We start from the raw sequence: 22,099 nt of genomic DNA, 5'->3' as shown, positions 1-22,099 counted from the left end.
GCAATAGGAACCCTAAGACATACTGATTATCAAGTCTCAAGCAAAATACAGATCACATGGTATTCTGCTTTTTTTTTTTTTTTAAAAAACACTGCCTCTGAGATAGCACTGCCTGATTGTTGTTGGGTTACAGAGAAGAGAAAGAACACAGTGTTAGATTAGCTCCCTTCCCAACATACCTTTTTCCCTAAAGGAAAGATATTTGTAAAGCCAACACTTGGGAAAAGATTAAGAATTCAAGATCATGATGGTGCACGGCTTTAATCCCAGCACTCAGGAGGGAGAGGCAGGCAGATTCTCTGAGTTTGAGGCTAGCTCTTCCCCACAAAGAACAAAACAGAATCAATAAAAAGCAAACAAACACAAAAAAATCAAGTTCATTCTTGGTTATCTGAGACCCAGTCTCTCTCTTCACCTTCTCTACACCCACCAAAGATTTACTCAACACTCTCTGCAGCAGGAAATGGCCTTTAGACACCTTGGCGTCTTCTGTTCTTCCCTGCTTTGTCTTGAAACAGCAACAGCAATCAGCCCTCCAAAGAGACCCCCTTCATTATCTGTTAACAGATTGTTTCTTTTTCTTCTGACAGGATAGATGTCTGCTCAATACCAGGACAGTATTTCTTTTTAAAAAACATTTCTTAAGCCGGGCGGTGGTGGCGCACGCCTTTAATCCCAGCACTTGGGAGGCAGAGGCAGGGGGATTTCTGAGTTCGAGGCCAGACTGGTCTACAAAGTGAGTTCTAGGACAGCCAGGGCTACACAGAGAAACCCTGTCTCAAAAAAAAAATTTTTTTTTTTTTCCTTACACTTCATTTGCTGTATGTGAGAGCATCTGTGCTGTTTAGGAAGGTGGTTCTTTCATTCCACCTCGTGGTACCTTGGGGTAGAATGCAGGTGTTTGGTAGCAAAAGACTTCACCTGCTAAGTAAGCCCATGGTGCTATCTCTTGTAAGAAAGTATCATTTATTTTGGAGACACACTATTTACGAGAAAGGAGCACCTTAAATCGGGGTGTAGTTCAAGCTGGACACAGTGGCACACTCTAGAACTCAAGAGACTAAGGAGGGAGGACCACAAGCTACTGGCCAGCCTAGGCTACAGTGAGGCAGTCTAAGAAAACAGAAGTGCTCACTTGAGTAGCACATGCACTAAAACTGGAACATACATTACAAGGTCAACATGGCCCCTGTGTAAAAATGAAAAGCACATTTCATGCTTTTCTTACTGGTCCCAAAGCAACAAAGTGTGTATGTCTTGACACAAGCAATTGCCAGATGTGGTGACAGATCCTCTAATTCCAGCACATGGGTGGTGGGGGGAATGGACTGCTCTAAATGTGAAGACAGCTAGGTAAACATTGAGCTCCAGGCTAGCCTGGGCTACTTAGTGAGAGGCTGCCTGTTTTAAGAAAACAGCCAGGCAATGGTGGTGCACACCTTTAATCCTAGCACTTGGGAGGCAGAGGCAGGTGTATATCTGAGTTTGAGGCCAGCCTGGTCTACAGAGTGAGTTCCAGGACAGCCAAGGCTACACAGAGAAACCCTGTCTCTGTGCAGAACAAAACTAACTTTTCCTGGACTCAGGAAAAATCCTACGTGATTAACTTGGTCTTTGTGGTCACCAAAGCGAATCACCCTAGCCTCTGGTATGGAGAAGATGGCCGAGGAGATGGGTAGCAACATCACTGGCTAGAAATATTGGCAGCACAAACAAAGACCCAAAACCAAAACTACTACAGTAGGTTTGCTTTCCGTTTTAGGTAACTGTCTTGCCGCATGGATGTTGAAGAGCCTAAATTCATATTCTCCTCCACACACACAAAAAGAACATTTACAAAATCCTGCAGTAAACTCTAGGGGGTAACATTTGTTTGAGGTATAAAAATAGCTTGGAATTTTCCAGGCACAAAGTGGAAAAAGACTTACAAAAAAATTACACACACCCTCCAAACTAGCCAAATCTAAATTCATACTTCATAGTTTTTAAAATTAGTTGCTAGTCTACATTTAGCCCAATTTCTTAACTAATGTATTTAGTTCCCATTAATTCTGCAGAAAAAATATTATGAAATGTCTATTTAAGGGCTGCTACGAGTCAGATATTGAGATTTTCGTTTTCTTCAGAAAGCCGAGAACTATTAAATGCCCAAGTGTCAACCTTCAAGTTTCTCTGCGCAGGGACTCCAAAACCAGTATCTGATTAGTTAGTCCCAGTACAAGGCCGTTCCTGAGGACAGCGATTTGAAAATGGCCCTTGCTAGGTAGGAGGCAGCTCAAACAAAGCAGAACTGTGAGAAGCACAACTGTCTTTCAAGTCAATGTGGGTGGGAGGGGGAGGAGATTCTGCTTCAGAATTTTCTTCCTAAGGAAAAAAAAAATTGAGGTAAGGCCTTACTATCTATAGCCTAGGCCATTGTGCAGTAATCCTCCTGCCTCAGGCCTCCAATCCAAGTGGTTGGATTAGAGGCTGGACCACGAGCCTGGCTGCTTCAGAATTAAAAAAATAAAACAGCATTCACCATTCTGCCAAGGATAGGTAAATGTATTAAAGCTTTAAAAAAACTAACCAATGTATTAAACTTGGAATGTTGACCTACCTCAGAAGGCAGTGCCTGAATACCCCCTGACCAGTAAGCTCTCAATGTCTGAAGACAGTGACTGGCCAGCAGACAAAACGACACTCAAGAAGGGTCTAGATAGAATATGCTGAGTCCCACTGCACCAAAACCCCAAAGACAAGATGCTCTTCTAAATCCCAAGACTTCCCAGCAGGAGGCAGGCTCCGGCCACTCCCTTAGCCGTGGCATGGCTCTCCTGTCAATCAGGCTACAGCTCCACCCACTGTATGTTATCTCCTACCCTGGAATTCATTACTAACCACTCTGAAAGGCACAGGACCTAAATCAGTAGGCCTTGCTACAAAACTGAGCAAACACAAGACATAAGGAAATGAGAGCACACTTCAGACCAAGGCCTCCATCATAGAAGGAAGGATAGTTACTATTCAGTCAAAACTAATTCACCCTCTTGCCTTGTCCTGTCAGAACCATCAACAAGAAACAGGCATTCGGGTTTGGGTGGGGGGCTATGCTGGTGGCTTTTGTCAACTTGACACAAACCTAGACATATCAGGGAAGGGGAACCTTGTGGAGAAACTGTCTTTGTTAAGACTGTGCTGTAGGCATGCTAGTGGGGTGTGTTTCTGATTAATGACTGATTTGTACGGACTCAGCTCTTCCTGTAGAGTGGCACCCCTGAGCTGCTGGTTCTGGATTATATAAAGAATCAGGCTGAGCGAGCTATGGGGAAGAAGCCAGAAAGCAACACTTCTCAGGGTGTCTGCTTCAGTTCCTGCTTCTAGGTTTTGAGCTATCAGGACTTCCTTCAGAGATGGACTGTGACCTGGAAGTCTAAGGTGAAATAAACTCCTTTCTTCCAAGTTGTTTTTGGCCACAGTGTTTTATCATAGCAACAAAGAAACAAACTAAGACAGGGTTGTTCATTACATTTTCAAGTTTCAACACTAACAGAACTGATCTTTTCTAGTCTATGGAGTATATGATATGTACGTTGTTCTGTTTCTGTTACCAATTGCCCAGGCAATGGAGGCAAACCTGGGGCCTTATACATATCAGGCAATGCTCTACCGATGAGCTTCAAGTCCACACTATATGGTGGCTGTGTACACAGTATGTGAAGATTGAACTTCCTATAGCACAATTTCCCCTCCAGATTTTTGCTCCGTACCTGCATGAACACCTTCCCGATGACCACATCGTCGTCATCTTTAAAAACCGTGCTGAAGACTACTGTGACTCTGTCTTTCTTAGATTCCACATACCTGAGGGCACAAAACTCAGGCAGTAAGAATAGCATCAGAAGAACTGTGCCTAGCCTCACCTGCAAGTGGAAGCTGAAGTCCAAAGTCTCTCATCAATAAAACACAGGTGAGCCACAGATAGTACTTGGGAGTCAGGAAAGGCAGGGCAATAAACTCATTCCCAAGGAAAAGAAATTAACAAAGCTAGATTCATTTATCTTGTTTATACTATGCATTTTAAGTTATTTTTAGAATGTCACATATTAAAAAAAAACCTCTTTATATAGAGCTACAGCAACAGCATCTATGTTTAGCCTGTGGTGTCTGAATTATCTGGAACATCTTTAAATTTTGTTTATGTGTTTATTTAATTTGATATCTATGGGGTGTTTTGTCTGTCTATAAACCTGTGCACATGTGTGCCCAATGCCCCGGAAGTGGAGTTAGACAGTTGTGAGCTGGCATGTGAGTTGAGAACTGAACTCGAATTTTCTGGGAAAGCAGTAAGTATCTTACTGAAGAGCTGAACTATCTATCTCCCCAGCCAAAGGGAAGTGCTTTTCAATAAGAGAATTCAGAAAAATGGTGCCCTGAGCCTGGAGACTGCTCAGTGGTTAAGAGCACTGGCTGCCCTTCCAGAAGGCAAGAGTTTAATTCTCATCCTACAAGGTGGCCCACAACCATGAAATACCAAAACACATAAAATAACAAGGAGGTCTAAAAAATAAACACATTTAGAAAAATCATAAAATTAGTGCCTTAAAGGAAAGCATAGGATTTTCTTTTCATCTTCTGTCAACTTTAGATGCTGAGAAGTGGTCTATTTTCCTTCTTATCACTTATATCCCAGATTAAGAAATTCTATAAGAAAGATTTTCAGTAGGATCCATATACCAGAGTTTAAAGTTTCATCACACTCTATTTTTCTCAGTAAGCACCTTGTGAGATGGCCACACCCAGGCTTGAGGAGCAAACGTTCATACTTACATGGTCTCATCATCCCTATAATGGATAACTGCTCTGTTCTCTCCTTCTTTGCCCTCTTCTTGGAATTGGAAGTATTTCTCAAACACAGAGGCAAAACAATTTCTCTTCAACATGCCAGCCTGATGCACAATAGAATCCTTGGATGCAGGTAGATTTTCCAGGTCATATAGCAAAGAAACATTATATCCTTGTGGGAGGAAAAAAACATCCATCAGATGTATGAAACCCAACCAACGAAAAAAACCAAATCAAACCCATCTCTCCCAAGTAAACACAGTGGAGAGGCAACTGCTCATCCCTACCTACCTTATACCACAATATCAAATATTTACAGCTAGCTAATCAATCCCAAGCAGTATCAAAGATGAGCAATTACAAATATGTAATGGGAAGAAGTAACAATCTGAACTCCAATTACAACTTTAGGGTCCTAGAGACAGTCGTGAAGGAGGACTATATGAAGCCAAGCTGTACAAGTCTGTATTTCCTCCAACGGTTTAATATGCATGGCCAGCAGGTGGAAGCTTTCTGAGAATAAAATATGACCCCCCCCCCAACACTCTGAGAGAGGGGGCAGGGTAGAAAATCTGTTTCTCACATATGTACTTCCCCCAGAGCATTTATCTGAAAATGTAAATTTCCAGTGTTTTCAGAATTCTACTTCATTTGACCCCCATGCCTTTCTTCAAAGAAGTCAGGACAGATAAGCTTATCTTCATTTAGAAAGAAAAGTTCTTCAGAGAAGCAGGGTCTTGTTAAATATAGCACAACATGGGCTAGTCTGTTTTGAACTGAACAGAAGTGAATCCAAATTCTGGCCTCACTGTATGACCTTGGAAAACTGTCCAACCTCTGCAATGCCCTCATCTGTGGCAAAAGCAGGGAGGGGAGGTCCTAGGGTGGTGGTAGAGGAAAATGTAGTAGTTAGAAGGGGAGAGATGGCTGTGAGCATCAAGTTAGGGACAAGTACGGTATTTAAGTAGGCATGTGGTTGCAGGCTTGCAATGTCAGCCAGCACTCAAGAGACTGAGGTCACTATCTTTTGAGTTCCAGGACAGCTTGGGCTACATAGCAAAACTGTACCTAAAACATCCATAGAATCTATGGACGGGGTGACCAATAAATGGTGCAGAACAGGGACTGAGAATCATGTTTACTGACCATTAAGTGACCCTGCTCCTTCTGTCCCATGAATGTCAGGAAAAGCCTAATCAAGTCAATAATGGTACACCAAAGTCTTTCTCAAGACATACATACTTTCTCAAGAATATCTTTAAACAGCTGGGGATCATTTAAAACAGTAAAGTGATGGGAATAGAGGACTGGAACCATATAGGTCTCATATTCTCAAATAATCAACTTTATACTATTTATTATTATTAAGGTTATTCCTTGAGCCCACTTTTCCTATCTGCCTTTCTGAGAGCACAGACTGTTTAAATCTTCACTCTAAGTAGATGCTTTGCCCATTTTTGTTATTTTAATATCAAAACCTGTGACAATCAAGATTCAATTTTGGGGCATTTGAAGAAATTTAAAAAACAAGACAATAAGAGTTAAGGCTTGCTCAGAATCCACCCAAAAGCAAAGTATAAGCAATGTCTGACCTCATTAGGGAACTCAGATAGGATAGCACACACTGAGGATGCAAGGTATTGATCAAGCATCAGTGAGTCGGCTGAGGGTAAAGCGCTTGCTACAAACCCAGGACAGCCTCAGCTCAGCCCAGAATATATGTACAGGTCAAAGGAGGGAACTGACAGTAAGCTGCCCCTGACTTCAGAGCCACACCCCTAGACATACATATATACAGTCACACCTTTTTGTTGTTTTTGAGACAGGACCTCTATTGTAACCCTGGCTGTCCTGGAACCAGCTCTGTAGATCAGGCTGACCTGGAACTCTAGAAGCTCCACCTACCTCTGCCTCCCTCATGCTGGGATAAAGCCCTGTGCCACCACCTAGCTACAATACTTCTTAATTTAAAAACAAACAAATAAAAAAACAGGGCTGGAGAGGTGGCTCAGCGGTTACAAGCACTGACTGCTCTTCCAGAGGTCTTGAGTTCAATTCCTAGCAACCACATGGTGGCTCACAACCATCTGTAATGGGATCTGATGCCCTCTTCTGGTGTGTCTGAAGACAGCTACAGTGTACTCATTTTATATATATATATATATATATATATATATATATATATATATATAAATAAGACAAATAAATAACTAAAAAATCTTAAAACAAAACAAACAAACAAACAAAAACCCAACAAAATGATCAATCATTGATTTCATGGCTGGTTGTGCTTTCCAAAGCTGCCCAAAGAAGCTAGTGAATGTAAATGCTTCTCTTACAGTTATTTACACTTATGTATAGTAACTGTGTAAGGGATTGTGAGTGGGGACCAGTGTTTGTCCATGTATTTGTGTGAGACTAGGGCTCAGTCTGGGGTGATTCCTCAGGAGCTGTCCATCTTACATTTTCTTTTTCTCTTCTCTTTTCTTTTTTTGGTTTTTCGAGACAGGGTTTCTCTGTGTAGCCCTGGCTGCCCTGGAACTCACTTTGTAGACCAGGCTGGCTTCGAACTCAGAAATCCGCCTGCCTCTGCCTCCCGAGTGCTGGGATTAAAGGTGTGTGCCACCACGCCCAGCCTTTTTTTTTTTTTTTAAAGAAAGAAAGAATTTTAAACTAACCAGTTTATAATTACTGGTTTTCGTTTTAATCTTAAGTTACAAATGCTTGTGAGATGCCATATGGGTTCTAGGAATTGAACCTGGGTCCTCTGAAATAGCAACCAGTGCTCTTTAACTGCTGAAACATCTCTCCATCTCTTTATCCTGTATTTTGAAAATGGGTCTCTCACTGAGAACTAGGGGTGGTCAATTAGGCTAGACTGGCTACAAGCAAGCTCTGGGGTTACCTACGTGGTAACCCTGGCACTGTTTGTATTCTAATGTAAAGTCTGCTTCCTCAAGAAGGGCTGCCCCAAGGAGGAGTTGATCCCGTACTCAGGTGATTACATGTGAACATTCCCCCCATTTTAACTTGTGATTGGGCAGTAGAAGGGAAAGGTGGGGCTGGAGATTTTAAAGAGTGGAGGAAGAGAAGGAAGGAGAGAGAAAGGAGACAGGAGAGGTGAAAGGACAATGGAGCAGAACAACATGGCCCAGAGAAGCCTAAGGAGCAAGGAATAGCCAGGAAACAGAGCAGTGCAATGGTAAACCTGCCCAATCTAGGTGTGCAGCTTATAAATACTGTAGCTGAGTTATAAGTTTTTGCACGGCCTTACTGAGGTTGGAGATTTATTACCACACTTGTGATCTCCCCAGCACTGGGACTACAACTGTGCACTGTTTCTTAATTAGATGCTGCTGTTCAGACTCAGGCCTTCATGCTTTAGAGATTATGCTCAAGGAGCACTCACTCTGATGATGGAGGCTCGTCTGGGTAAAGGACCTAAAGAATCATTCTTGGGTGTGAATAATAACCCACCCACCAATTCTTAACCTACTGTGTGTATCATACTGAAAAAAGTAGAACCCTTTACTGGCTACTTACACAGAGGGGGCCGATCAAGAACTGGACTCCTGCAGATGCATTTTATAGGATGAAAATTGAAACAAAATTCTCTAACTACAAAAGGTGAGACACAAACAGGACAGGGTGCTTTGCCATCATTCAGAGCTGCTAGCATCACTACATACCTGGTTCTGGATTTACCAAGAAACTCCCATATACTCTCTTTAATAACTGGAGAGAGAGAGAAGAAAAGTTAATATAAAATTTGTGGTAATTTCATTATTTTATGATCACACAGTACTTTTTGATAAACTCATCCTAAACTCCTTAATTTTCAATCAGTGGGTGGCAAACTAGAGGGGAAAGTGAATTCATCTAATCGACAAAACAGATCTCTCGTAGAACTGGATTATAACCCAAAGGTTAGTTCAGTGGTTGTCTCTCAGAGACCTGTTTTCTCCTTTCAGATTCTACACTGCACTTTTATAGAGTAGAGGAAGACAAGTTCAGGTATGACAAAAGAATGCATCAACTAAACACAGGCTGAAGCCTAGCTCAGGTGAATGAAGGGGTCAATTTCCAGGCACTGTCTTCTGTTATTCAATATGTTAATACTGTGTGCTATAAATTAATTTAGCTCACGGCTGGCTTTTAATGCAAAGATCAATGGACAACAGAATCTCAGTGAGCCTGTAATACCAATATTCTACACAACAGTGTCTACCTACCTGGAATGTCCCTATCCAAAACATTTACTCTGCTAACTATGTTCCAGCTTTTGGAAGGGGAGCATAAACAAAACCCTCATTACATCCAACAGCTGTCTAAAGGTGTATGAATGTTCTCATCTTATATTCAATGAACTCTCCAGACAGTGTTAAAATAAACAAAACTGTGTTTTATGTTTCATCTAAAAACCCTCAAAATCCATCACAGGTTAATAAGGCCCTTCACTCCCAACCTATTCCTTTTCTTGGTGATGCCAGAGACCAAACCCAGAGCCTTGCAGAAGCTCAATAAACTCTTCCCCATGGAGCTGTGCCCTTTCAGAGAAGCCACTTATCTTAAATAGTCTTTAGAATTATCTCAAGTAAAGGCCTCAAAATAGTTCAGTAAATAACTTCCTAATATTTCTAGACTTAATCCTCACCTACAGAATTTGGTAACAGTGTGAATCCCAAACTGTGAATTCATGACCACACTTGTTTACGGAGAGAAAAGCAGGCACTGCCCAGTGTAATAACTAAGTGGTAGGGAGCTTTTACAGAAGAGAAACTTCTGCAAAGGATCAAGGTCACAGACTTTGTTGGTGGCAGGTCAAGCTTTGACCTGCAGGTGGTGCAGATATCACTTCCCCTAAAACCCTGGGGTATAAAGGAACACTGGCAAGCTCCCTCCGAGCTACAATCTTACACAATTGATACGTGAAGAAAGGGAGTATCACACACACGGGGAAACCAAAGCCCCTCCAGGTTTACCAAGTCAATATTCTGAAATCTATAAAGTATTTAGAGGCATGTTTATACCACTTTTAATTCCTTTGTTCTTTCTTCTTTAAAAAAGCTATTTATTTATTTATTTATTTTTTACTTATTATTATCACGTATGTGGCCGCTGGTGCCAAGTGTGGAAGTCAGAAGACAACTTCTAGACGGCAACTTTTCTCCTTCCACCGTGATCCCAGGGACTAAACTAAGCTCATCAGGTTTGCATGTCAAGAGCTTTCACCCACTGAGCCACTGAAGGCCTTCTCTGTTCTGCATATCCCTTCAACATTTCCCTGCTACTTTCCTGAGACCAACCTCACTATGTAACCCACACTGGCCTTGAGCTCATGATCCCCCCTGCCCCCGCCTCCCACTGCTGGGCTCACAGCCATGTACAACTGTAGCACACAGCTCACTCACACTTCCTATCTTGATTCACCTTTACATCTGTGCCTCTCTTTAACAGTCGGGAGAAGAGGAAGGCGGTCTACCTACTTATAACTATTAAACCTGCCTACTGAGCAGCAGAGCGTTCTGCTTTTAAAAAGGGACTATGAAACAGTAACGAGCTTCCTGTGGTTATCACAGGCTGGTCACTGTTTAACCAACCTAGGGAGTCAATTACTGCTTACTCCACTCCCACACTGGGAATGTTATTTCCTCCACCCACTTGGGCTCTTTGGTCTATGAGTGAGCTATGAAAACGGCAATGTGTTCCAGAGGTGCACTAGCAGGCCAAACACAGGATAAAATGAGTCTTAATAAATCCAAGCCATGCTGGGTTGCAAGCTGCAGCAGACCAGCTTCTTGTCTTCTGAAAAAATTCCCTTAAATTCCCTCTGGTTACTCCCCTTCCTTCAGCAAATCAAAAGCACCTGAACAAAACAGGGCTCAGCTCCCTGAAGATCTTAGAACTCTTGATTTTAGAGCAAAACTTTACAAAGTTCTAGATCACATTCCTCAATACACAGCCTTTCAGAAATCTGAAGCTGTTCAAAAGCTACCACTTTCAGAATGAGAAATGGCTGCATCTTCCCGTAGCAGATTAAGGAGAGTCTAGTTTGTTAAAGCTGATTCGGGCACTGAGTCATACTTCCTGCTTTGAGACCCAACCACAATGTGCACACACTGCTGTAACAGCATTCTCTTTCTTCCATAAATGGCTTGCCCCAGAGCAACTGCAGTTCAACAGGAACCAAGCCTTCTACTCTAGCTACCAAAGCCAGGGCACAAGGCCTGGACGGCCCTGTGCACTTCCCTATGGTAGTTATAAGGAAGGACAGGTGGAAAGGTCAGCTCTAAAGAATATTAACTTAAAAAAAAATTACAAGACAGTAACTTATGCTTTCCTTTTGGAATGGAAACCAAGATTATGACGTTTAATACACCATAAATTCCAAGCTGCCTTGATAAGATTCTAAATATGGAACAGAACCTGTCTTATTGTTACTATAACTATTTTTGTACTAGTTAAGGAAATATTCTCTGTTATTTCTGGAGGACTGTTCCGTTTTCACTATTTTGCAAAATCTGTCTAGCCTGAATAATTTGAAAAGATAAGACCCTGAGTTGGGTATGGTGGTACATGCCTATAATCCTAGTACTTGGAAGATGAAGGCAATCAGGAATTGGAGGCTTTCCAGCCAGCCTGAGCTATGTGAGACCCTTTTTAAAAAACTTCTAAACTTTGCTTAGGAAATATCATTATTGCTCCAAGATAAAACCAAGCAAGACAAGAGGCAAAATCTCTGGAAAGCATTTTTATGGGGAATGGAGTTTGGAAGCCTCAGTTAGCTGTATAAAGCAGCCTCTGTTTGTAAGGGTGATGTGGCCCTCACTGAAGGGTAAGGGGCCAACAAAAGGTAAACCAAAAACAAGAGTCCCAAGGAAACCAATGTGGACCTTACCTCATCAGCTCCATGTGCCTGAAGTTCCTTGTAGAATTTCAAAGAAATACTGACCATCACTTTTGTTTTGTCTCCATTAGGATTTGAAATATGATAAAGGACGCCATCAAAATCTGGGAAAAAAGCAAGAAAGATTGCTCACTCTAGAAACAGGAGTAATCTCCTACTACCTACCACAAGGCTGGCCAGGAGGAGACCTCCGATAAGAGAGATTCAAGTAAAACAATGTTTATTTTTAGTTCATGGGAAGCCAACCAAAAATCTGCTATGGAATTGCTCCATGGCCCCTTCTTTGGTCTCTCTTAAAATTACAAAGCTATTTTTTGTGTAACCATAGCTTATACTAAAGTAACGTTAAAAAACAAAACCCTTTCATTGTAACATGTTTCCAAGAGAAAGAAAGCTATTAAAGAGTCCGCCTATGCAGCATCAATGCTGGTAAGCACACGGGGCTTCTTTCAGAGTGTTCTCACCACCCCACCTCAATCTATTACAAAGCAAACCCCAGACATCTGATCCACATATACATCAAGATGTATCTTTGGGAGACATATTACATGAACATAATTACAACCAGTCATACTCAAATTCAAACAAAAGATTCTACTTTAATACTAAATACCTGGTAAGCTATTCATCTATTACCTACTGTCTTAAAAAACAACAACACCCCACAAACACTGTTGTCATAAATATATGAATTAAGGGGACTCGAGAGATGGCTCAGTGGAAGAGCACTGACAGCTCTTCCAGAGGTTCTGAGTTCAATTCTCAGCAACCACATGGTGGCTCACAACCATCTATAATGGGATCTGATACCTTCTTCTGGTGTGTTTGAAGACAGCTACAGCGCACTCATATACATAAAATAAATAATTCTTTATAAAAAATATTTGAATTAAGATCTAACCAAGATCAAGACAAGATAGATGATTATCTTTTAGGTCTCCTTTATGTCTAGGCCTTTCTTAAAGGCTCTTTCTTCCTGCACTACAAAGTGAGCTGAGCTCATCTGTAGCATTACTGTAGCTTGGTTCTGAGAAGCCGAATGCAGAGAACTTGCGTTGGAATCACAAGAACCATGCGGACTGGGTACTGCTGGCGATGAGGATGCACAGATGCTCCCACCGGAGGAGCTACAAATCTCCTCAGATCCTCTGGTCAAGCACCTGCCTGTCTGGACACTTAGCTGTAAAATCTCTGAGCTCACATTTGACTAGTCAATTTTTTTTTTTTTTTTTAAATGAAGCACACTTTCAACACATGGCTCTAAATAGCCTAGAACTCTCCATGTAAACCAACCTGACCTCAAATTTTCAGAGATCTACCTGCTCTGCCTCTGCCTCCTGGCACAAATGACTTGTACCACCATATATGGCCAACAGAGAATGGGAAAAACAAACAAACAAACAAACAAACCCATTTCTCTGATTTGACAAACAAGCTCCATCATCGTTGACCTTGCCTCCCCCAAATGTTAGGTAAACTTAGATGATGGCTACTAGATTATAACTCTGTAGACTTCCAAAGTAGAAAGACAGTTCTTTTTTTTTTTTNTTTTTTTGGTTTTTCGAGACAGGGTTTCTCTGTGTAGCCCTGGCTGTCCTGGAACTCACTTTGTAGACCAGGCTGGCCTCGAACTCAGAAATCTGCCTGCCTCTGTCTCCCGAGTGCTGGGATTAAAGGCGTGCACCACCACGCCCAGCTTAAAGACAGTTCTTTGTACAAAACAAAAACCAAATTTCTAAGATATCAAATGTCCCTACTCACTAAGATATGTAGGTTAGTCTTATATAGTTTTCTGAACTCCAAAATCAGTTAGCAACATTACAAATACATAAAATAATTCTTGAAGGCCTCAAGAAAGACTTGAAAATCAAAACTTCTCTTTCCAGGGAAGCAGAGCTAGCTCCGTGGTTAAGAGAACTAGCTGATCTTCCAGAGAACCCAGGTTCAATTCCAAGCACCTATATGGCAGCTCATAGCCATTTGGTAACTCTAATTCCAGGAGATCTGATGCCTTCTTGTGGTCTCCCTCAGGCATCAGGGCACATAGAAGGAACACAGACAAAACACACTAAAATTATAAGGGATGAGATAAAGACACTTACCTGCAAATGTTACTTCTACAGCTTCTGGTTTGTTTCTGTAAAACAACAAAAAGGCCCTTAGTAAGAAATTTTAGGATAAGATGGGGACACTTGCCAGCTAGTCCTAATGACCTCAAACCTGAGTTGGATCCCCAAGTTCCATAGGGCGAAAGGGTAGAGCCGACTCTTTCAGGTTGTACTCTGACCTCCGAGTCCACAAATACACATAAATGGCGTGTAAATGTAAATAGGGGAAAATAATTATACTGTGGCTTGCTTATAGGAGGACTTTGAAGGGGTCCTGATTTTTACTGAAATTGGAGCATCCTATTTAAATGGCTAACAAATGAAGAAAACACACATTCTTCTTTCAAGGACCTGAACTTGCTAAAGGTGAAAGGCAGACAAAGAACACCTGTAGCTTGTGTTAATGGCTCCCTGCCCCTCCCCCTCCCCCACCCTCAGCATAATGCCTATGGAAATAACATCAGACAGAAAAATGGCTAAGTATAGTCAAGTAGAGTGATTCTGTTTGTTTAAGGTAAAAGGATGATTTAAGCTATCTACAGCACAGTAAGTTCTGTTCCATTCCACAGATCGTTTTTTTAGGCCCTTACATATACCTCCCGTCTTCCTTCCATCATCAGAGCACCGCCACTCTCCGTCAAGACTGCTCTGGTCCTACCTTTTGTTACATCTCAGGACTTACACAGAAGCGCAGCACAAACTAACACTGGGGGGAAAATTACTGAGCAGAGGCAAAGCACTCGTTTTCTCATCTTTCTCACCAGGCTTATGCACTGGACAAATAAGATTTCTTACCCTCCTTTCCTCACCTCTTCATTTATAAAATGGGAGAATACAAATCATCAATCTTGCAGAACTACTATGGACAAAACAGTAAAACAGGCCTGGAAGACCTTCTGATAGACAACAGCTACTACTTGTTTTACTTTATTAAACCCCAGTGAAAGCTGTTACACTTCTCTTCTCTTCAATGCCAATGTCAGAAAACTTTACTGCCTCTAGCATCTTGTTAGCAGTTAATTCAAAAGATCCTAGTTTGTTTCACATTTAGCAGACAAGATACACACACTTCCACATTTTATTCCGTTGCTCAAGACCTGTTTAGTAGGAATCTTCTTTTTAAATATACTTTATTTATACACGAAGGCATGTGCACCATATATGTGAAGAGGCCATTAGATCTCCTGGAACTGCAGTTATAGGCAGTTGGGAACTGAAGTTATTTCCTCTGTAAGGCAACAAGTGCTCCTGACTGCTGAGCTCATCTCTCCAGCCCTTGAGTATGAAAGAAGCCAAGAAGAGTTCCAACTCTGCTAGCCAATTATGGAATATCTAACATGGTTCATGAATGTTAAAAGCTGATACTGACGCTAAATGATATCCCCTTAAACAAACTAGCTTTTATTAAGTTTATGTTAAGAAAACACACACACACAGACACACACACACACACACAGAGGAAACATCCAAGTTTACCCTACTTTTCAAAGCATGTCCATATCCCCAGCATCTGGGAGGCAGAGGCAACCTGGTGTACATAGTGAGTTATAGGGTAGTTGGGGCTACACAGGGAGACTCTGTCTCAGGAAAACATCAACAACAACAACAATAACAACAAAAGGGATGTGGCTAGATGATATCTTATCACTTGGGAGATGGCTAGAGGAAGATCAGAATTCAGTCATCCTTGGCTCAATGTTGAGTTGGAAGCAGATCCAGTCTCAAGGAATGAATGCCCTTCCAAAAAGGAGAAAGCTGGAGCTGCTCCTGAGCTTTCACTTCCAAATGTAGCCAACAAACAAACAAACGGCAATGAAGAACAATACAACTTCCCTCACCTTTAAAAACCAAGAGTATACATAACCTTTAACAAGTCCATTTAAATAAAATACTAACATGATGCCAGTTAGAGGAAGGAAGCATGCAAACGCACTCTTGTGACCTGATAGGCTGTTCTAGAGTCAGGGGCCATACTACCTGACTTACCTCGGGTGGGTGGGAGGGATATTAGGAGTGCTGTTTTCCCTCTAACCCTTAGGCGAGAGTCCCCACCTTACTACTGCATCAACAGACCTGAGAAAAATCAACTTAAGAAGAACCTTAATGTTCTAAGTCATAAACACTCAAGGTTTGAGTCTCTCTAGCAAGAAAGCAGCCTGAGCATGGATCTCCACTGGGGAACGCTGCTAAGATCCATTCTAAGTGGCTTGCTATATGACTTGGGAATATATATCAAACCACCGCCATACCACCATGAATATTTTAGTTCACTCTTCAAGGCTACACAAAGGTTTGGAGGAGAAAGGCTGCTAAGGTACTGGCCTAAAGAACAGGAGAGCTGGAGCTGGAGGTCTGTAAGCTCTGTGCCCCAACAAGGAAAATGCTGAAATGCTGAATGTAAAACACTGTAACAATCATTGCTTAGCCCCAAGCACAGGAGTGCCCTTCCCACCTCCTCTGCTTATGTGTATGTGTGTGTGTGTGTAGAGAGGGGGGGGCAGAGATGGGGGGAGCGAGAGAGAGCTCGAGCAAGCTAGTTCTACTTTTCTTTTTTTAAAGATTTATTTATTTATTTATTTATTTATTTATTTATTTATTTATTTATTTAATGTAGATGAGCATACCGTAGCTGTACAGATGGTTGTTTGTGAGCCTTCATGCGGTTGTTGGGAATTGAACTTTAGGACTTCTGCTCGCTCTGGTCAGCCCTGCTTGCTCTGGTCAACTCCTCTTACTCAGTCCCTGCTCGCTCTGACTCAAAGATTTATTTATTATTATACACATTCATTTTGTATATAAGTACACTGTAGCTGTCTTCAGACACTCCAGAAGAGGGTGTCAGATCTCATTACGGATGGTTGTGAGCCACCATGTGGTTGCTGGCTTTTGAACTCAGGACCTTCTTCAGAAGAGCAGTCAGTGCTCTTACCCATTGAGCCATCTCACCAGCCCCGTTAGTTCTACTTTTCAAGACAAGGTTTCTCTGCTTGTCCTGAATTCAGAGATCTGCCTGCCTCTGCCTCCATTATTACTGTATTTTAATTGGTTTATTTTTGAGACAGAATCTCATGTAGCCTAGGCTTCCTCAAACCTATTTTGTAGCTGAGGCTTGTTTTGAGCTACACATGACCCTTCTGCCTCCACCTCCTACATGCTAGCTAGGTCACAGGGATACACTACAGCTAGCTTGTTCTGCTTTGTTTAAAATAAAATCATAGTGATAGTCCACTTAATAGACTAAGAAGATGAAACATTTACTGTTTGCCATCCGCTCGAGCTTTGGATTCAAGAAGCTCAGTGAGTAAAGGCACTGCTACCAAGCCCGAGGACTCAAGTTCAATCCCTGCCTCTGCCTTTCAAGTCCTGGGATTAAGGCATGTTCCTTCTCCCAACCCCGAGTCTTCCCTCCCCACCCCAAACACACAGCTTTATTTTCATTTTTGAGACAGAGTCGCATGCAACCCACTGGCCTCAAACTCAATATGTAGCTGAGGATGACCTGGGCTTCTGATTTTCCTGCCCAGCCCTCCCAAGTGCTAGAATCACAACCCAGCACCATCCTATCCAGCTGCTGCCTGAATGCAGACTCAGTCTGACTGCCTCTGGCCAAGTCTTAGCTGTCAAGGATTAGCTGTGTGACGTGTGAAGCCAGTTAGCCTCTCTTTGCCTTAGTTTTCTTCTCCATAAAACCCACATATGACCTCCATATGAGGTCATAACCCACATCAGCCAAGCATGGTAGTGCACACCTGTGATCCCAAAACTCAGGAGGCAGGGTGGGAGCCTGTCATTACAAGCTCTAGACATGGTTTCCTCTGTGTAGTCCTGGCTGTCCCAAAACTCTGTAGACAAGGCTGGCCTTGAACTCACAGAGATCAGCTTGTCTCAGCCTCCCAAGTACTGGGATGGCAGACATGAGATACCACATCTGATTTTTAAGAACTATTCTTAAAATCTCTTAAAAGGAGGCTGGAGAGATGGCTCTAGCATTGGCTGCTCTGGTAGAAGACTTAAGTTCCAAGCACCTACATGGTAGCTCACACTGTCTGTAACTCCAATTCCAGGGGATCAGGTATCTTTTTGTGACTTCCACGGGCACTGGGCTTGTATGTATACATGCAGCAGGCAAACACTCACTCATAAAACACATAAAATAAAAATAAATCTCTTAGGGAAATTTTTTTGCAGATGTATTTGCTTGTGTGTACACATTCGGTGGCCAGAGGAAGGCATCATATCTTTTAGATTTGGAGTTAACAGGTGGTTGTGAGCTATCTCAAGTAGGTTGCAAACTGAACTCTGCAAGAATAGCCAATGCTGCTAAACTGTTGAACCATCGCTCTTGCACCCAAATACTTTCTTAAAATTGGGTGTTGTAGTTCTGTACTTTTCTGAAGATGCTTCTAGAATGTTAACAGTTAGTAAAGTACTATTAGCAACTATATCACCTCATTTTTTTGGTGAGGTGGAGTTTTTACTTCTAAATACATCCTGGAAATAATTTTCCACTGGGGCACCTGTGGCCCTCTTCTGGTTACCCCTTCTACCCTCAATTAGAGAAATCTTCTGTTGTGTTCACTGAAGATTATTTCTTCTTCTTTCTTTTCTTCTTTTCCTTCTCCCTTCTCCTTCTTCTTTTTTATTTTTTTGAGACAGGGTTTCTCTGTTATAGCCCTGGCTGTCCTGGAATGTCAGAAATCCACCTGCCTCTGCCTCCCGAGTGCTGGGATTAAAGGTGTGCACCACCACGCCCAGCTTGAAGATTTCTGATTACTTTAAGTCCTCTACAAAGTTCCAATCATTCTTTCTAAGTAAACCCCCCCTTTTTTTTTTTTTTTGCTAAGCCACCCTTCAAAAGAACAAGAAAATAGGGCTTGGAGAGATAGATGGCTTAGTGGTTAAGAGAACCGACTATTCTTCCAGAGGTCCCGAGTTCAATTCCCAGCAACGACATGGTGGCTCACAACCATCTGTAATGGGATCTGGTGTGTCTGAAGATAGCTACAGTGTACTCGTATACATAAAATAAATAAATCTTAAAAAGAAAAAAAAACCAAGAAAATAAAAGCTGACATACACTCTTAGAAAAGTGGGGCAGGGTATACAGGAGACTGAGGCAGAAGGAGCACCATGAGTTTGAAGCCAGCCTGGGCTAGAGACCCTGTCTCAGCACCACAGTAACAGCAAGGCTGCCACTGAAGCAGGATAGCTAAGTGCGAAGAGTGCACACTGGGCAAGCCTGAGGGTCTGAGCTAGAATCCTCGGGACCCACGGAAAAAGCCTGTAACCTCAGTGCTACAGAGGCTGAGACAGGAGGATGACTGGGGCTTGCTGACTGACAGACTAATTCCAAGTCCAGTAAGAGACCTAGTTTTAAAGGAATGAGACAGAGATACGGTAGGACACACAACATTACAACACTTCTTCTCTGGCCTCTGATGTATGATGGCTTTCATTCCCTCTTCCTCTCTCTCAAAAATAAGGGTAGGGGGATAAGCTTTTAAAGAAAACAAGAATCTCTTAGTCTGCATTTATTCCTTCAATATAAACTTACTGAGCAGATCTCTCTTCTGAGGCAACAGAAATGGCTGAAACAATAGTCCTCAGTTTTAGAGACTCCTTCCCCAAAGACAATTCAGGGACCAGAGGACAGGTAGTAAAGTGTCAATCACAAGACGGTGTAAAAAGATCAACTAGACCTTAATAATCAGACAGTACATCCCACTACGTCTATAGGTTTAAACAATGTCCTAATTCCGAATCTCTTAAGCTAGTCTGTCTCTCTGAGGACATATGTGGCATATTTGGGAATGAGAACACGGTAGCTACAAGATTTAATGTGTTCCTTTCTCAAATTTCTCCTCCCACGGTCCTCGCCCACCCAACTCAGCGCTGCTTGCTCACTGAGCTCTCCCCCTCACAGAACCACGGCTCCCACGATATGCACACGCTGTGGTAAAGAGCCAGAAGGCACTGAAAACCAGCAGCAGCTCAGATCTACTAGCATTTCCTCAGCTCTGGACTGTGTAACTGCGACATTGACAGGCCTTGAGTCTGAGGATAAAAGATTCTTGGTATGTATGTAGTAACAAAAGAAGTCAATTAAATTTCCAGATTACTTCTGCTTTAATTGTGGTCTGGGCAAGAATTCCCAAGTGAAAAGGCAGTGCTGTTGATAAGACTCACGCAGGACATTATTTACAGTGTTGGGTGTAGCTTTTGAATTAGTCATAGTATAGAGACTGTGTCATCTGACAGGAGTTACTTTCCTGCATCCCTTTATGAAGACATTTACAGAGAGATCCAATAAGCCACTTCTCAGGAGTATGGCAGGAAAGAGTAGGAAACTTTGTTAAAATTGTCTTTAAATTACAAATGATTGTGGCCAATTGTATGCTTACAGAGTTTGTTTTACAGAAGTCTCACCCAAATACAAGTTTAAATTTTCAGTCTGATGCTATAGGCAAAAAGATGCAGCAAGATAACCCAAGGGATCATTAAAAATAAAAAAGATAAAGTGAAACAATGAAAAGGAAAGCCAGGGCAATGTCATTCTGGAGTGTGCACTGCACTACTCTTTGAAGAACACCTCCCGAGAGCTGGGAAGCAGTGCAGGCCGAGTGCTTCCCAGCATGTACAAGGCCCTGAGGACTCAAACACCCTCCCCAGAGGAAACCAGCTCACACCTTCACTGTCAGTAGGCAGAACAGCACCGTCCCAACAGTGCTGTCTGCAGTAACAAGCACGAACACTGGGCAAACACAACAGTCGCTCGCCCCAAGTGGCAATGAAGTCTAAAGATCCAACACAGCTAGTCCAACTCAGGAAACAAATTTTAGCTTTACTTCATCTTTTTATTTAAATAACGGGCCACATATAGTAAGTGGCTACGGTACAGGAGACTCCAGAACAGAAAGAACCCCTCTGGCAAAGGCTACCGTGAACATAGCTTCCCTGACTAATCTGTTCTGCAAAGTGCAAAGAGCAGTGTGGGGCTCAGCCCTCCCCACTTCCACCCTGCACAGCCTCTCATCTCTCTGGGGTCTCCGGGCTTCTTCTCTTTAAGCTCGTTATCCTCTCCCAATATAGCGTAGACATCAGTTCCTCCCTAACTCGGCTAACAGGCTCTCTTCAGAAGGCCCCCCATTCTTTCAGCTGCTGCCTGGTATTGGGCTCTGGTGAGACGCACCCATGTTTATGATGAGCACACTAGACATCCTTGTTGACCTCTGTAACCACCCCAGTGCTGCCTCATCTTAAAGGGCAGACCTGGAAACATACTTTTTTTTTTTTTTTTCCAGAGGTAGGCTTTTCTTTTAATTTCTTTTCATTTCTTTTGAGATAGAGTCTCACTACATATCCCTGGACTAGAACCTGTGTTGACCCTTCTGCCTGTTTCCCTAGTGCTAGGATTATAGGAGGGTGCCATCACACCCCACAGAAACAGGCAATTTCAGAAAATCCCCGCCCTCCATAGTCTCTTCTCAAAGATATCAAAGTATTTTTAAACACAATGTTTTGAGTGCATTTGTTAAGTCATACATTCTAAGGATGAGCTAGAATAAGACAAAACCTCCTACCTCCTCAGACATTACACCTGGCTGCAGTGAGCACCCTTACCACCTCCCCCCAAAGAAATTCTAACTTATGCCCTCCAAATTTAAAACCCTATTTTAAGCTTTTTATTTGCAACAGGGTGGGCCAGGCTGGCCTTGCTCTCCTGGTCTTCCTGCTTCCACTTCCCAAGCACTGGGATTACAAGCAGATCACACCCAGTCTGGCCTGCCTTTTTCTTTTTTCTTTGATACAAAGTCTCACTAGGGCCTAGAACTTTTGCTCCTCCTGTCTCATATGAGCTCCTGAAGGCTGGGGTTACAGTTGAATGTGCTTGGACTACAGGCATATACCACCAACCACAGAACTTTAAGGAGAGTTTTCTAAAGAAAAAGGCCTACATAAAGTCCTGAATAATGGGTCACATCTTAGAATCAAGTTATTAATAAATAAGTGTGAAAGCCCTCCTCCACTTAAAGGCATGCCTCCACTTGAACACACACAGCCATTTATCTTGTAGATCAGCTTGTAACCACCCAGGACTCATTCTTTGCTAGTCAAGACTTGAGAATGTATGTATTAAGATCAGCAGTGAAAATGCAGAAGTTATTTTAACTTCCTCCTTTGTGCTACACTAATTAAAAAAAAAAAAAAAAAAAAAAAAAAAAAAACACACCCCCCTCACCCACAATAAGTGCCCTGCGTT

The 22,099-nt window shown here is 42.3% G+C and overlaps 1 protein-coding gene across 2 annotated transcripts in view; it reads right to left on the bottom strand.

Moving 5' to 3' along the window:
* Positions 1-22,099, bottom strand: part of Arpc2 (actin related protein 2/3 complex subunit 2) — a 32,473-nt gene that overhangs the window by 8,397 nt on the left and 1,977 nt on the right. For both annotated transcript variants that reach the window (XM_029478158.1, XM_021157274.2), the window contains 5 exons: positions 13,834-13,868; positions 11,723-11,835; positions 8,514-8,559; positions 4,810-4,996; positions 3,750-3,843 (listed from right to left, as the gene is read on the bottom strand). In XM_029478158.1, the coding sequence (XP_029334018.1) occupies positions 3,750-3,843; positions 4,810-4,996; positions 8,514-8,559; positions 11,723-11,835; positions 13,834-13,868 (475 nt within the window). The remainder of the gene's footprint in view (positions 1-3,749; positions 3,844-4,809; positions 4,997-8,513; positions 8,560-11,722; positions 11,836-13,833; positions 13,869-22,099) is intronic.

Source organism: Mus caroli, chromosome 1 (assembly GCF_900094665.2).
Source record: "Mus caroli chromosome 1, CAROLI_EIJ_v1.1, whole genome shotgun sequence".
Lineage (NCBI taxonomy): Eukaryota > Metazoa > Chordata > Mammalia > Rodentia > Muridae > Mus > Mus caroli.
This window is presented reverse-complemented; position numbering and strand designations above follow the sequence as displayed.